At 34.9% G+C, this 17,202-nt stretch overlaps 1 protein-coding gene across 1 annotated transcript in view; it reads left to right on the top strand.

The window, feature by feature from the left end:
- The window catches only part of LOC150091476 (uncharacterized), a 274,324-nt gene that overhangs the window by 45,213 nt on the left and 211,909 nt on the right, over nucleotides 1–17,202 (top strand). Inside the window, exons 5-6 of the mRNA XM_090368574.1 lie at nucleotides 284–815; nucleotides 6,465–6,608. Of these exons, the coding sequence (XP_090224700.1) occupies nucleotides 284–815; nucleotides 6,465–6,608 (676 nt within the window). The remainder of the gene's footprint in view (nucleotides 1–283; nucleotides 816–6,464; nucleotides 6,609–17,202) is intronic.

The following is a 17,202-nucleotide window of genomic DNA, read 5'->3' as shown; positions in this document are numbered from 1 at the left end:
ATAATCTTTATCAAGATTATACTGCATAATTTAAATGACAAGAGAGAACACTTAAGTTTCACAAAACTCCAGTTTATTGACATAACCATGTGAAGAATGGAAACATGGTTATTAAGGAAGCATTATTAATTACCGAAATGAATTGCAGATAATTAATAATTCTTCCTGTATAAGGATCCTTAAGCACAAAAAATAATAATAATCTTTAGTTCTGCTAATTGAGTTGCTTTGTATAATGTTTATTGTTTGCTTAATTTTTTTTGTCTGTCTGTCTGTGTTTTAGCTTCTAAAAGGTCTGCCATCTGAGTGTAATGAAGCAGAAAATCTGCCACAAGGTGTGGATCATTCAGTAGATAATTTTACATCTGAAGAATCCACCACAAGTGGAGAAAGTAGTTCATCAACCACTAGTAAACAGCAGTCAGCCTTTCTTTTAGAAAGACCACAAGAAAGACCTAATGATAATTTTAGAAAAACTGAATACAAGTCAGGACAACAATATCATGGAAACCAGGACAATTTGTATTTTATGGATTCTGTTCCTAATTCAAAAGTAAATATAAATTTTAACAAAATAAATGTAAATGGGATCAGAGGAGATGGTGAATTTGAAATTAATAATAAAGTAACTGATGAATTAGAACAGGTGACTGATAAAATTGCTATTGAAAAGGAAGTGCCTGATATGCCTTGGTTTCATCACTTGAATGAAAAGGAAATACATGCTACTGCACAGTGTGTTAATATTCAGACAAATGGAGTAGTTGATACCACAGAAGATGCTAATTACTGGCAGCAACAAAATGTACATATAGGTAAGTTTGTATTTTTTTTAAAAACAGGTAATGAAACCTATTTTGATATAAATATAGTGGTATAAATACAGTGTTGATACACATCATTTGATAAATAAGAAAAACAATTTTGCATTTTTTTTTGAATGAGTGGTGATGCAAGAAATGTTTTTCATTATGGTTCACGAAGAATATTTTGAGCTGCCTCTTCCTTTTTTTCCCCCTCACTTATCTGATATAATTACGTATAGCTTTGCCTGAAATTTTTATTAATTAATTTATTTATTTTTAGTATTTCTACTCATTCAAAATAGAGATTTTGGGCTAGTGTCTACCTCACTTTGAAAACTGTGGCTCTTATACGGGATCTTATTCACATCTTGTCATCCCAAATAGATATAATTATGTATTTAACTTCACCATAGTTAGGCGCATTATGGCCTTGCTCTATAAAGCATGCAAACAAACAAATTCCAAATGCATGAAATTTCACCAAAAATTTGCAATTTGGTCTGGAGTATAATTAATGACTTTTTGGAAGTTGCTATTTAGCAACTGTATCACCATGCCAGCATGGCATTGTATTCATCTGCCAAGTGTTTCCCTTCAAAAACTATAGCTTATTACAAAAAAGTATAGCCATCATTTAAAAGTGCATATAGTTTAATTTAATAACATTTAAAATTTTTATAGTACTGTTCTCTTAATTAAAAATAAGTTTCATTAAAAATTACATATTTTAATATAGTTAAAAACATCAGAACATTGTGTATAACAATTTATGTACTAAAAGCAAAAATACCAGATTTGCACATTTTCTCTTTTGAATAGTATATTGCTTTTGAAAATAATTTTTTGAGGGTGTTGTTTTTAATTATTTCAGTTTGAGTTGTACCAAAAAAAAAAAAAAAACTGCTAAATAAATTCTAGAGGATGGGCAGACACTGTAAATAATGTTTGTTTTAAGTGACCTGGTTATTCTTAATTAACAAAAATTTGTTAACCCCAAAAAGAGTCATTTTTCAGAATTTGTAGGTGCCTACTTCGTGTGGAGAAAAAGAGTACCTAAAATGCATTCATTTTTACAGAGTGTAGTTAAAATTGCTATTAAAATTTTCTGACAGATTATTTATTGTCAGTTTTGATTTCACTGCCACATTATAGAAAATGTAAGTGGTTTCAACACTCCCCCTTTAGTGATATCATCTCTGACCCAATAATTAACTTCCAAGTCTCTCGTGTGCCGTATATCGAGTCCATCAAGTGTTGCCTGGTTTAATGTTTCTTGCCATGTGGCAATTCTTTTGATTCTGTTTGAGGAACAGGCAGAGCTTATTTCATGCTCACTCATTCAGTGAGGATCTTTTCTTGTAACAGTTTCATTTTAAAATAAAATATAGATGATTTAATCAACCACAAATACACAGTTGTTTCAAAAACAACTTTATTTCATCTATATGAAATTTAAATTTTAGTGTCATCTTTTTCATGTTAGTTGCCTGCAGATCCCATTGTAATACAGAACTACTTTCTGTGGAAGGGGCATGAAAAGTTAACCAAGCTAGACTATAGCTAGCTCAAATCTAAAATATTATCAGATGCTCAAATGGCAAACGTCAAATTAGTTTATACCATTTCAAAGCCATAAATGAACTGTAACCTCGATTTCCAGCCCTTCATTAAGATCTTCAAAGTACAAGCGCTCCTTACCTTCACAAAATTATTTAAAGAAACTATGCCTCTGTGTTGAAAAATTGCTTTCCACATATCACCAAGAAACATCAGGCGAAAACCATCATTGGTATTTTAAAAAAATGAAATTCATAAACAGTCTTTTTCATATTCTTATGCTTTAGTTTATTAATAATCTAGACATTGACCCTGTTCTTGTACAGATGAATCAAAATTAAAAACTTCAGATTATTAAAAAGTCAGTCGTGGCTCAACATAAGTCACTTTTTTAATTTGGTACCTATTTCAAGCCTGTTACAATTGCAACTGTTGTTTGTTCTATGCTTTTTAGTATAATAATGAACACTATTTGTTAATACTATGCAGGGCATATAAGTAATAACATACTACCTACTTGTACGTATTGTCTTTTTGAATAAACTGATATTTATTATATTATTATTAATTCGAGAGCTTAAATTAACTTAAAAACTTAAAATCCTCAAATTAAAATAAATTAACAAGTGTCATGTGTATATTGTTCATCCATAAAAACATTTTTTATTTCAATAGCATTTCTTTTTATTTCGGTTTTCAAATTTGCACTTTTGTGAGTTCCATAGGTACTGGTAGAAGGGGGGGGGTGCAGTTGAATATGTTCATGGCTATTTCATTCAGTGCTATTCTATGAATGCCACACATTCATTGATGATCACAGCCATGGTAGAAAACAGTTGTCTCATTGGAACATGTGCAGTCTCTAGATTGTGCTCTCTCTTTATTGTATTAGCATTAATATTCTTACAGTAAACTTTTTGAAATTTTTTTATTGGTCTTGAATTGCAAATTAAGATGGTTTTACTGTATAATCCCTCCCCATATGTCCATTATTTTTTATGCATTCAACAAAACATCTGACAAATGCAATAGACTGTTGAAATAATGGCACATTGAGATCGGATGTATACATACAGCGCAGATGTCTTGCAATGCCGGAAAAAGAAAACAGCAACCCACTCTATTTCTCTGTATAGTTGTTTATTGTACTCATCAGTCATTAGGCCTATAACACACTCCTACCCTGATTTTTGCTTTCCAGTGCTTATGTCACTCCAGACTGACTCAACATTGCACTGTCCACCAATGTCAACTGGATGCATTGCCTTAGATTTTGTGTTTCTTAACTAACAGCATAACCCCTCCATCCTTCCTATCCTGTCTCTCCTTTCTGTATACATTGTACCCCACAAATTTCAATTCTACCTCCATTATATCTGTGTGACACCACATCTCTGATATCCTAACATTATCTGCCTTTGTTGGGATATCAGAGACAATATCTGCCTTTGTTGGGATATCAACAGTATTTGCCTTTGAACGTAAACAAATACAGGAATCTGTGATTACTGTATTTGTTTGTGTTCACCATTTTGAAAGTAAATTCTGTATACTGTTATCACAGATTATACAGCTGTTTTATATTTATTTTAAATTAAAAACCCCTCACTATGGCTCCTACAGTTAATAAACCTCATACAGAGAAGAAAAGAAGAACAACGTTAAAGCTTAGTGACAAACTTGATATAATCCAAACTATTACACCCGTATTGTGTCTGTAAATTGCTTGTGTTCTCTGCCCAATTTGCCTGTTTTGCTGGACAAAAAGCTGAACAAAAAGCCCCCTTTTTGCTGGGAGAAAAACCTTGATATCTATGCCTGAGACTCACTAACTCAGCCATGGAGTGAAAAAAGCATATAAAAATTCCTTGCATCATCGATGGGATTCAAACCCAGGCCTTTTCCACCCTGTGTGGGGAGGATGGTGACAATACCACTCTGCTACCCGTGCAGACTATGTGCAGACTTGCCTGTTTTGCTGGACAAAAAGCTGAACAAAAAGCCCCCTTTTTGCTGGGAGAAAAACCTTGATATCTATGCCTGAGACTCACTAACTCAGCCATGGAGTGAAAAAAGCATATAAAAATTCCTTGCATCATCGATGGGATTCAAACCCAGGCCTTTTCCACCCTGTGTGGGGAGGATGGTGACAATACCACTCTGCTACCCGTGCAGACTAAACTTGATATAATAAAGAAAATAGAACAGGGCATAAGCAGAAGTGTATTAATGGCAGAATATAACATTGGATTGTCTGCATGTTTATGTTTTTTATGTGCAGTTAATAAAATTGCATTCTTAATCTCTCTTTTTCTTATCTGGCCTCATTATTTCTGCATTAAATACATTTAAAATAAAACTTTCCAGATAATTGAAATAATTGAAATAATTGAATCCCGAAGGTGCCATTATTTCGAAAGTCTACTGTAGCTCATTGCACTGAAGTCACTCACTAAAATAAACGTAAAGATAAATACCTGTAAAGATAAATACTTTCATTTTGTGACTGGCAGCAAATCATACATCAAGTAGGATATTTGGTCTTTGATTTACTATTGCAAATAATAACAAATTGACATGCAACTACCATCAAGGGTAAAGGGAAGGAATTTTTCTTCATAAAGGTAATTATAGTGATCTCAGACAGTTTTTAAATTTTATTCAGTGGAACCTACCCATGCTATTACCATCAGCAAATTCTATACAGAAAGTATTCAAGGAATTAATGCAGTCAGATATGAAATTCTCTGAGTAGTTTTACAGTGTGTAGCTGACAGGCTGCCAGGACTGCACATGTGGTTTTGTCAATGATATACAGGAATTTTGCTAGTAGGGATAAGGAGGGGCTTATTCCATTGTATAAGGCAATGGTCAGGCCACATCTTTAGTACTGTATACAGTTCTGGAGGCCTCATTTTAGGAAGGATGCAGAGCTGCTTAGCAAAGATTTAAAGCAAAGAAACTTGAATCAGTTTTCAAACATTTGGAGACAATAAAAAAGATTATTCAAGTGATGCAATCCTTGAATGAAGTAAACATAACATTTTCATTGAATATTTTTAATATTCTTGCTGTGATCTAAATGTTGTATTTTAAAGGAGACTTCAGGAAGATATAGAGTATTGTATGGTGCCAGTAACTTAAAATAGGGGTAATATTAAAATATGGTCTGATTTTGGAGAGTTCATGAAGACATTACCCTTTTTTTTTTTATTTTATAGTATTATGTTTATAGGAAGATAACCTGATACATGTCTTTTCATTTAGTGAGGGCCAGTGACCTTCCTATATGTGTGTCCTGTGATACTGTTTTATTTTTAGACATATTTTAATTGATTGTATAGATTTTAATGATAACCACTTTTTACCATCTGACTGAGCTTTATACATTTAGTCAGATATTATATGACAATGATAACATGCCAGCTGTTTTTAAATTCTTACAATTTATTAATTTATATACATATATATAAAAACTGCATATATATTTAATCCATGTGCCACCTTTTTTCCTTATACTTGTATAACCTTTTGACAAGGTAACTTCTTTCAAATGGTTATCAGAACTTACTTTTAACATTTTATAACCTTCTCTTGGCACAGAATAGCCTTTGTCACTAATTCACCAATAAAGCTGTAAACATAAACCTCTTTTCATATAACATCCAGCCTCAATGAAACCAGTTAGGCATATAAATAAAGTTATCTTTGAGAGAGAAGAGAGAGAGAGAGAGAGAGAGAGAGAGAGAGAGAGAGAGAGAGAGAGAGAGAGAGAGAGAGAGAGAGAGAGAGAGATTGACGGTGTCAAGCAAGCATTGTTGAAGAAAGCTGTTTTATATTGCACACTTGGCATAACAAATTTTGATGATTTTGTTTTCTTAAATGTGACAGCAACTTGTTGGTTTAATAGTTTATTAGTAATAATAAAAGTAATTTTTCTCAACAGTGGTTTTTGTTATTTTATTAGAAGTTAGGAGAGTTGAAATTTAACTTGTTCCTTTGCTTAATTTTTAGAACATGGCTCTTTCATATAAATATTCTGTATATTTACATACCGAGCTGTGTGTTTTTTATTTATATTTTTGTGGTGTATATCTAAAGGACAAGATCAATATATTCAACTAGAAGTTCTGTACAGAGCAAGAGGAAGAGAACTGGAACGATTGAGAAAAGAATTGTACCAGCTTAAAGAAGAAAAGGAAAGAGAGATCAGAATTCTAAAGCATGAGTTAACATTAGAACAAGGTATTATTTCTATGTTCAAAAATTAATACTTAATTTAATATTTGCATGAAGAAATGAATTATATTTAGATGAAAAGTGGACAACCCTGGTGTTTTTTGGTTATGGCTTATTGCACTATCATATGTTACTTTTTTTTTTTTTTTTTTTTGGTAGTTGTTGGCGCATCGGCTTATGTGGCCATAATGTACTGCAAAGTACTGCAAAATACTGCAAAATCCATCATCAAATACTGCAACATCAAAGTACTGCAAAATCCCAAGGTTTTTGCAGTACTTTGATCCAAGCCCGAGGCAGGATTCGAACCCGCGACCTTTGGGTTACCAGGCAGGCACTTTACCCACCCAGCTAGCCCGGTCGGCACATGTTACCATATGTACAGTGATCACCTGATTTATGAACATCCCATTTATGAAAAAGAATTTTTAACACTGTGCATTTAATTTACCAACTCAAATCTGAACCTTATATACTTATTAGTATTATTATAATGGTTAAATGATGCAAGGAAGCATACATTTTCTAAATACAGTAGACTCTCGATTATCCGGGATAGATGGTAAAAAACAAATCCCGGATAATTGATTTCACGGTTAATCCAAAAATACAAAAGTCCCTGACACACGTAAGAGATGCGTTCCAGGATTAATAACATATTGCTACTATATTATTATTGACAAATCTGAATTCTGCACGATACTTGTTAATGTTTGGCCATTTTGATACATCCTTATTATAATGATTCCTTAGAGATTTAACAGATGCACCGTTTTCAAACTTTTGAATAATTTCAAGTTTTTGTTTAACTGAAAACGCAACTCTTTTGCGTTTACCCATCATTTTCGCGATTTCTAAACAAAAAAAAAAAAAAAAAAAAAAAAAAAAAAATACTATAAAAAAATTTCTGACGTCTGTGACATAAATAACGAAACAAAATTTGTCCTTTTGCGCTGCAACGGAACACAACAATCGACATGACACACTAAAACAAACTAAACATTTGTTCTTTTTTTTTTTTTTTTTTTTTTTTTTTTTGAACAGCAGGTGTGAAGACGGCGGGGGATTACAAGATAATAGGTACACTAATCTCCCAATGACGACTTATAATTCCGCTTGTCATTTATTTACGACTTGCAAAATATCTGTATATACCTATTCTAGAATGAATAGGTATATACAGATATTTTGAATTTTACTTGAATTTTTTGATTTCCGGTTGATTTTTTTATTTGGAGTTTTGAAATGTCACAGTTAATCCAATCCCGGTTAATCGAGAGTCTGCTGTATGTCAAAAAGAAAACAGAAAAAAAAATATGACTCATGCCCTCTATTTTCTAAAAAAATTGCTATCCATTCCATTTTGAACTCTATCAGATCCTCCACCTCAACCACCATGACACAATTTATTCCATTAATCTACAACATGCTGTCCAAAGGTAAACTTCATGAAATGTTTATGATGAATGGCACGCTTTCTGAACAATGTGGTCTCACCATTGTCTTAATAAAGTGGCAATGAAATCATCTTCCTTACTTGCAAAGCTCCTATATACCACAGACAGGATACTCTGTGCCTTATAGTCACTTGTTTAAAATGCATGGAAATTTTTACTTCTGACCAAATCGTGATTCCTAACTCTTTTTTGTCTGGAACCACTTTTAAATTATCTTCCTCCAGCTTATAAGTAACTCCTTCAAAACAATTTTTCAGACATTTTTAGAATGTTCAATCCAAGTAATGATTCTGTATGATTCTGCTAATTACTCACCTTCCTACCTTTAAATTATTAGCAAACTTTGACAGATGTACTCACATGTAACCTTTTTTATTATAACTGAATCAGTGCAATTAAGTTGATCAAAGATGAGGTTCCACTCATGAAACCTTATCTTTGCTTTTCTTCGGCAGTTTTTTCCATTGACTCTTCGCCAAGATCGCTATATGCAACCTTGACAAAGTTTGGTTTGACTTCCTGTCAGTGTTCTTCATATTTTGAATGGGCTTTCAACTGTAAGATCATTGCAAAGCATGTATTCAACTTTTGTTTGACTTCATCAACCACCACCACGAAAATGAAGGAGAAATAAATACTTCTAACGTTTGTGTTTTAATCCGTAATGATAATAATAATGTATGTTCATATGAAGGGTATTCAATGAGTTTTTGGTGTACTGTATATTTAATTATTTGAAAATAAAATAAATACAATATATGGTAGACCAGAAGCTCATTGCTTATAACCAATATTTGCTATATGCTTATAACCAATATTTTCTATATGCTTGTAACCAATATTTCAGTCATGTCCACTGAAATCAGTGGTCTCTGCAAAAGAAGAGACATGCAATAATGAAATACTTTTTTTTTTAAAGGACTGTTTGGGAAGCACATACGTGGAAATGTGATGGGGCATTACACAATGATTTCCCGTTATAAAGTACCATCAAGAACAGAGTTGTTGAATTCAAAAAAGATCACAGTCACTAAAGTGGAACCCAAGTATGGATGATCCTTGATTGTGTGAACCACAGAAAACTATGCTTTTCATAACCAGATTCTGAAAGATTACTGGATTGGGTAAAAGTACATAGCAAAGGCACTAAAACATATCCTGTGATGAGTTTCTCATATTCACAAAGAATTCAGCATGAAAATAATTCAGTGAAATGGGTACTGAAAGATTTGAATGTGAATCATAAGAGGCAGAGGGTGAATTGTGTAAAGAGTTCTTGCAAAATTTATGCATTTGTCAAAGTTGTGAGCCAATTTTGACAAATACACAGATGAAACTTGAAGTAAATCTCCTCATGACAAGAATTTCAAAGGACATCATCAGCTAGCAAGGTGATGGTATCAGTTTCCTGGACCAAAAAAAAAAAAAAAAGAGAGAGAGAGATATTTATTTAATTATCTTCAAAAAGATGAATCCATTACAGTGAATATTATTCATCAATGCTACTGAAATTTTATGAGCAATTAAAAGTTCCAATGACCAAGGAAAACTTTCCAGAGAGATTTTCTTCTTTATGACAGTGCTTCCAATCACAATAATCGGATAACCATAGAGAGTCAGCGATTTAGACTTATTCTGGAAAATTCTTCACTGAGATTTGCTTTCTCTGCGGCAATTCCCAAAATCACAACAATCAGATAATCATGAAAACGGCAATTTAGGCCATGAACTACCCACACCATGTTCACCAAAACTGTTAAGTCTGAAGTTTATTGGCATAATTGGTTATGCCAATGAACATTGGATAATCCAATGCATAATCCAGTCTCAAATATTGATTGATGGTGGAGATGGCAAATTGTATGCTGACAGTCCTGAGAAACAAACAAACAAACAAACAAAAAAAAAAAAAAAAAGCTGAAAGCAGTCTGGAATTATTGAGTAGAAGCTTTTCCTTTTCTTTTTGTTTGATGATCTTGATTAGTTTTCAAACCCCCTATTTGGAGGCAGTCTCTTCCACTTTTCTAAACATCTGGATCCTGATAGATGATTTGACTTTGTGGCTAGATTTGGTGCCAATGTTGAAGGTGACTCCCTTGATCTCCTTTTGCTACCAGGTGAGTCCTAACTTAGCATGATGATTACCATCACTAGAAAATACCAGATTGCTGTCATTGGGTCGTGTATTTATTATTATTATTTTGCCATATGGTGCAAGGAAGTCTGAGGCTTATGCTGCGCCACCAAAAAAAAAAATTCCCGAGTTACACTGAGAGAGAGAGAAAGAGAGAGAGAGAGAGAGGGAGAGAGACAGAAGTAGAAAGGAATCACCAAGAAAGAGAAGAATGATGATATCCAGCTCGGGATCCTGGGTGTGCCAAGCCCATACTCACCAGATGTGAGCCCCTGGGGACAACTTTTTGCCAGGGTTGATGGAATCCTCTGGTTTATAATGAAATGTCTTGATCCATACTTACTGGATCTGCTTCTGGTAATTTTTAATGCAATTATCAACTAATTTTTTTCCCCCACAGCATGAACCACCATCTTGTAAAGTCATTATCAAAATGTTAATCTCCCAAGCTGGACAAATGTTACTGGCAAATATAAAATGCCCTGAGCCTGCTAAAACTGCTAGAGAAGGGTCTCCTTTTTGCTCTAACCACCCATCTTTTCTCTCTCTTTCTTTTCATCCTCACATTTATTACTCTCTTCCCCTCCCAGCAGAGTCCCAATATAGCTTGCTATCATTAACTTGATCCTCTATTTTATAAGGTAAACTTGACCTTGCTATTGTATTTGTCTACTTGCCTGCCTGCCATCACTTTATATATATATGTTCTCCACTGCTGAACCAGAGCTTGCATCCCCTTCCTTCACATAAAAGTTGCTGTCAGCCCCAATAGCTTCCTACACAAGCACCATTCTTCATAAGGTCAAACAGTGAAAGTTTTATGATTTAAGGTTGGGACTGTATGAGGGATGTGGCAGAACAGTCCACTTGAATTTTGCAGTGTTCGTTTTAGTCATGATGCTGGTGTGTGTGGAATTTGACACTGTTGTACTGAATGTGAAATTTTCCTTTCTTTTCTGGCCTTACTCTTGAAATTTGTCTTCAGCTCCTTAGTATTGCCACACAACAAGCAGAATTGATTGTGCATCCCTCTTCCAGGAAATCCACAGGGATAACTCCTCTTGTCCGAAATAAACACAGATATATTACATGATTTTTCTGGCTGATCCTGAAATTTCTTCTTTATCAGTGTATTTTTGCCTTTCCACTCCATTGTTTGCTGCTTTGACTCCAGTTCATGGTGGTTTGCCCTTGTCTCATTTGTATTGAAATTTCTTTCAATGAAACTTGTGGTCTCATACTGCTCCAGAAGATCAGCACAAGCCTGAACTCTCAGTTCCTTGTAATCTGCCATTAGAATTTATGCAACCTACTTGGCACAAAATTTTTTGTATCCCAGATTGTCCAAAATTGTTTTTAATGCATTAAAGCCTATTGGTCCTTGAGGCTGTCACAGACATTCTCTCAGTGGTGACAGCTGAGCATACTGCCTGGGAGTGCTTATGGAACTGATATTTGGGTGACACTTGAGTCAGGGGACTGAATTTGGGTGAAGTCCAGTTATTCTGTGACAACTTTCACTTCTACTTGCACCTGCACCCTCACGATGGTGGGACTGTTAGCAACCCTGATTGTAACCCCTGTGTGCAAATCCTGAATTATAGCACACCTAGTATACTGGAGGTGACCACCCAGGTGCAAACCAACTTAAGCAGGGGTTGAGGTGTGGTATCCACACCACATTGAGGAATGCCCCCCCCCCTGTGTTACCAGACAGTATTGGGTTCTAGATGACTCTCATCAACCAGTGCAATACTGCCACTTTGCTTATTGGAAGCCTGAAATGGTGAAACCCATGCTTAGTCTCCAGAGCAAAGCTCCAGCTACCCCCACCACTACCCCCATCTCTTCCATCATGTAGTATGATTGTTGTCTTTTGAGGTTATGATGGCCATCATGCCGAGATCCAATCTTCCTTACACTTTGAGGGTACAGCTCTAAAGCATTATTCGCAGGCCAGATCAGCTAGCCTATAACAAACTAGTGTATAATCTTGCTGCCTCTATTCTGCCAGATAGTGACTGGAGGAAGTTCATGTAGTGTGTATGCAGCATTGTCGAGGCCATGTTACCAAGGAACTGAGTATATATGCCATATCCAAAAATTTCATTATTTTATACAATGTGCCTTTCCCACTTGTTTTTTACTACCAAATACGTCATGAATAGTCAAACTAATAGAACAGACTTATCTGCAACAATATCTGATTCTCCCAAACACTTCCTCATTCATTTCACAAATAGATGTGGTCTCAGTTCCAATCTCAGTGATGTCTGTTTCCACTTACAGTCTGCCAAGTTCCATATTCTTTTTCTAACAGAATCCCAATTATGCTACTCTGCATTTTGAAAGTGTTTTCTCAGGAAAGGGTGTTTCTGAATCATTTTAATGCTGATTTCAAAAATAACTTCAGTTTGTTTCTATTGCATCAGGTTTCTTCAAAAATCTAAAAGAAAATTTGATTTTTCACAAATTTTCATTAAGAGCAGAATTTGTACAGTGAAATTATAACAAAATCTACTTTTACCAAATTTTATATTTAAATACATGTTGAAAACACTTAAAAAAGACATTGGGGTAAAAAGTCCACTAAACACCAACCTGTCATTTTAAAAAGTGATCTACAATGGGTCAATTAATTTCTTTGGTTTTCTGCAGACCCTTCTACTTTACAGTCTCTCTTTAGCATCCAGTAATGGCCAGTCATCATGTTGACATTCCACCTCTTGCCCTGGTACATATAATCTCCACATCTTTAATGTCCTGATTAAACCTCTTGCCATGTTCTTCACTAATACAGCCACTCCCTGTCTTACATAATACTTGACTTACGGAAATTCAACTTTACGTAAGTTTTTGTCAGCTGGTGCGAACTTAAAAAAATCGTGGAAACGTATTTTGCATCCCATAGGAATAAATGGAGGTATTGTGAAAATATCGTAATGTGAACCCAATAACTCATTGGTTTTTTTTTTTTGGTAATTAGTTCCAAGACCTTGGAAGTTGAAAATTTCTCTATATAGCTAAGCTATTTATCTCTCTAAAAGGTCATTTTTATAATGAAAATTGCACTACACTTTCATCGTTATCATACGTTCCATTATAAGAATCAATTTTGAATGCTTTTGTGATATTTTTCTAAAGCACATTTCTGGAGGTCACTACCATAAAACAATAAAAACAATTTCCACTTTCCGGTTTATTGGGCTTTTCTGTTAGTGTAATCTATTATAAACGGATAGTAAAGTCGATCTTATTTCATTTGCAATAATACTGATAACTGGAATTCTGTAAGTTTCTTCGTTACAATATTATGGTGAAATGAGTTCCCCTTCACTGAAATCTTCAATCATATAAAAAACAAATAAAGTTTCAGAACCTTCTCTTCATTCCTATTTACTTATTACAATGTTGAAAGGAAAGGAACCAATGGAAAGTGCAAGTGATGGCAGTGCTAGGAAACCAAACAGAATTGATTTAGAAATGAAGATGAAAATGCTTAAGGAGTAAGAAGCAGGACAAAATTTGTCATCTATTGCATGGGAATTAGGTCTCGCTGCTTCAACAGTGAATACTATTTTAAGGGACAGTGCACGTATAAAAGAACATGTTAAATGATCAACCCATTTAAGATCAACAGTGATCACAAAACAGTGTTCAGGTGCTATATCGAAAATGGAAAAGTTATTAATAATATGGATGGAAAATCAGATTCAGAAGTGAGTGCCCCTGGATCCAATGGCCATTCAAGCAAAAGCAGGAAGTATTTATGAAGATATTAAGGATAAGTACGGCGAACCCCAAGCCAAATTCGTGGCAAGCAACGGGTGGTTTAATAGGTTCAAGCATCGCGCTGGTTTCCAAAACATTAACGTATGCGGTGAAGTTGCCTGTGCTGATTCTGCAGCTGCAGAGAAATTTTGTGATGTGTTAGAAAAAACTCCTTCTAAATCTCCAGATCTTCACAGCCCTCATCGTTGCCAGAATTAACTCTCCAGCTTGTCAGCGGGAGAGTTAATTCTGGCAACGATGCTCGGAAGGTAAATCTTGCTGACATTATGCCTGTCCCCGCTCTCTTTTTGTAATTTTATAATTTTGAAATTTTTGTAATTTTATAATTTTGAAATTTTTGTAATTTTTCCTGCACGTGGAAAAAAAAAAAAAAAAAAAAGAATGAATAATTCTATTTACATGTTTGTTGAACATTTCTTTTTTGCTTCAATCAAATTCAGCGTGCATAGTTGTGAGTGCTGCATAAGCATTTAGAGAAAATTCCGATTTACCTAGAGTTCCGTGGAACGCAACCCTTACATAAGTCGGGGAGTGGCTGTACTTCCTAGATTTTCTGGGAAGTAGTTGATGTGGGAATGTAAAAAATATACCTTGAAACTCATGTTGCAGCCCATCTTGAAATTTTCCAACATATTTTCAATTATATTCTTGTAGTCTGCATCCCTGTTATTCGACCAAATACGGAGGATGCGGAAAGGTCAGGGAATGACCACCGCATATTCCCGGAGCAATATGGCCTTAGTTGCTAATGCTCCTAAAAAAACCAAATAAAATAAAAAAAATCCCTGTTATTCCCTAAGAGGTTCTCAACAACAGACCTGAAGCTAATGCATGCCCTTTTTTCTTTTTTATTCACAGTTCCCTCAAAATCTCGATCCCTCATCAGTTTGCAAATTTGAGGTCCAACAATAATACCTTGTTTTAGCTTCTCTTGGGTGATCGATGGGAATTTAGTACAAAGGTAGTTTAAGCAGGGACCTTCCTGAGGTAACGCTTTCACAAACTGTTTCATCAAACCCAGTTTGATGTGCAAGGGTAGAAGGAGAAGTTTTAGGATCTACCAGTGGTTTATGAACTGTGTTCTTTAACACAGGCCACAAACTGCCCTTTTTGGCCAGGCCTTGACATCCCAGTGCTTACTCCTTGCCTGGCTGTCCTACTCACACAGAAAAGCAAGGCATTTTTGTGTAGCCAGATTGCTGTTCAAGTAATATGCCTATCACTTTAAAGTCAGCACGGACCAACCAACCATGTTCTTCATACTTAATATTTGTCAACTTCAAGTTTTTGTATGTTGCTTTCAAATGTACAGAGTGAGCTACTGGAATTAACCCATATTTATTTACATTGTGGAGCAACACACCTTTGAGACTAATCTTTGTTGGGTCAGTAAAGTCTTCACTGTGTAGGATTGTAATAGTTCATCAAGTCATTTATATTACTGCAAAAACCATAGAATTGTCCTCAGAAAAGTTGGAGACTAGTTCTCATTATTATTATTATTATTATTATTAGCCATATGGTGCAAGGAAGCCTGACTCTTATGCTGCACCAGCCAAAAAAATTTTCCCTTTTACCCTGAGAGAGAGAGAGAGAGAGAGAGAGAGAGAGAGAGAGAGAGAGAGAGAGAGAGAGAGAGAGAGAGAGAAGTAGAAAGGAATCACCAAGGAAGAGAAGAATGATGATATCCAGCTCAGGACCCTGGGTGTGCCAAGCCCATACTCACCAGATGTGAGCCCCTAGGGGTTTCTCTGTGTCTGCACCATGAGAAAAATGCCCCAAATGCTAGAAGATTTTTTGATTTAAGTCTAGAACCGAGGAGTTCTGCAGAGTCATTTGGTAAATTTAAATCTCTTACCAGATCATTGAGTTCATGGTGTGAAAACAGTTGAGGGCTGGACTCAATGTCTCCTGGTATGTAGACTTCAGCTCTCTGTTGCTACATTCTCCTTCAATTTCGGCTCTCTGCTGCTACATTCTCCAATGTAAATGGAGGATGTGGAATCGCAAGTTATCTCCATGTGGGACTGGTCTAATGGCAGATAGAATATTAGGATACACAGTGCCCTTCTTACATTTTGCATTACTAACATTACTAAGCAAAAAGTAACAGTCATCACAGTGGTTTGTAGGCTGCCGCCAAATCATGGGGGTTACAAATGGCATAGCCTTCTTTTTATCATACTTTTTTTTTACCCCATTTTCAAAGTTTCAACACAGGTTTGACAAATGGAGCCCATTGTTTTTCTTGGTCACTGAGTATCACTCCAAAATAAGCACAATACACATTTTTTTACAAAAATTCTTAATGTCTTGTCTTTGCTTGTGTACCACATAACTTCACACAAATATAACAAAATAACTTCAGATTGTTCAAACACTTGCGTGAAGACATTTTGCTCACTTTTCAGATCAATTTAACATGATAACCTCAAAAATAAACTAAGCTCACACTGTTAAATATTGCTCCATGGAACTCTCAAGGTCAAGGAACAAATGACTGAAGGCTGCATTGCCAACATGTTAAGATTTAGTGTATAAATTTCCAGCAATTAATCCTAAATTAATACATTCAGTAATACAACTCATGACATCAACTTAATTGATTTGTGAAAAACGGTATGTGATAGAAAAAAAACAAATAACATTTCTGAAATCAGCAAAAAAACTGAGTTGAAAACAGCTTTTAGTTTACAAACAATGAAAACCATGTAGAGTGGTTTTATTGGCTGATTCAACAACTACTCTCAGTTGTTTAAATTATTTGCTGTGCGATTCCTGTCACCTCAAAGGTGGTACGTGTGCATATGTCTGCTCTGATATTCCCTGTCAGAGACAATAATTTGGAGTCTCCTCTTTTTGATCTTCTCTGGCTTAAAGTCTCTCTTCCTCATTCTGTTGAATTCATCTGTTGCCAATATGCTCTCCCAACTTCACTAATCACTTGGAACTCTGACTTCCTCTCTTTGAAACTTGATTTTCTCAAGTCCAACTTTCCTAACAGTGAGTTAATTTTTCTTGATGATTTCAATGTTCACAGCTCCAGCTGGCTTCTGTTTTCTAGTCACACAGACCCAGCTAGTTGAAATACAGAGGATTTTGCAATAACTAATTCATGTGATATTCATGCATTAAGAATCTGCATATAAAGGAATCACTAGGTTGCAGTGATCACAGTGTATTGATGTAGGATTTACTTAAAGATATAACTACCATC

The sequence above is a fragment of the Mastigoproctus giganteus genome, chromosome 1 (assembly GCF_048544385.1).
Source record: "Mastigoproctus giganteus isolate SK-2022 chromosome 1, ASM4854438v1, whole genome shotgun sequence".
Classification (NCBI taxonomy): Eukaryota; Metazoa; Arthropoda; class Arachnida; order Uropygi; family Thelyphonidae; genus Mastigoproctus; species Mastigoproctus giganteus.
Note: the sequence above shows the minus strand (reverse complement) of the source record. Positions and strands in the feature narration are given on the sequence as shown.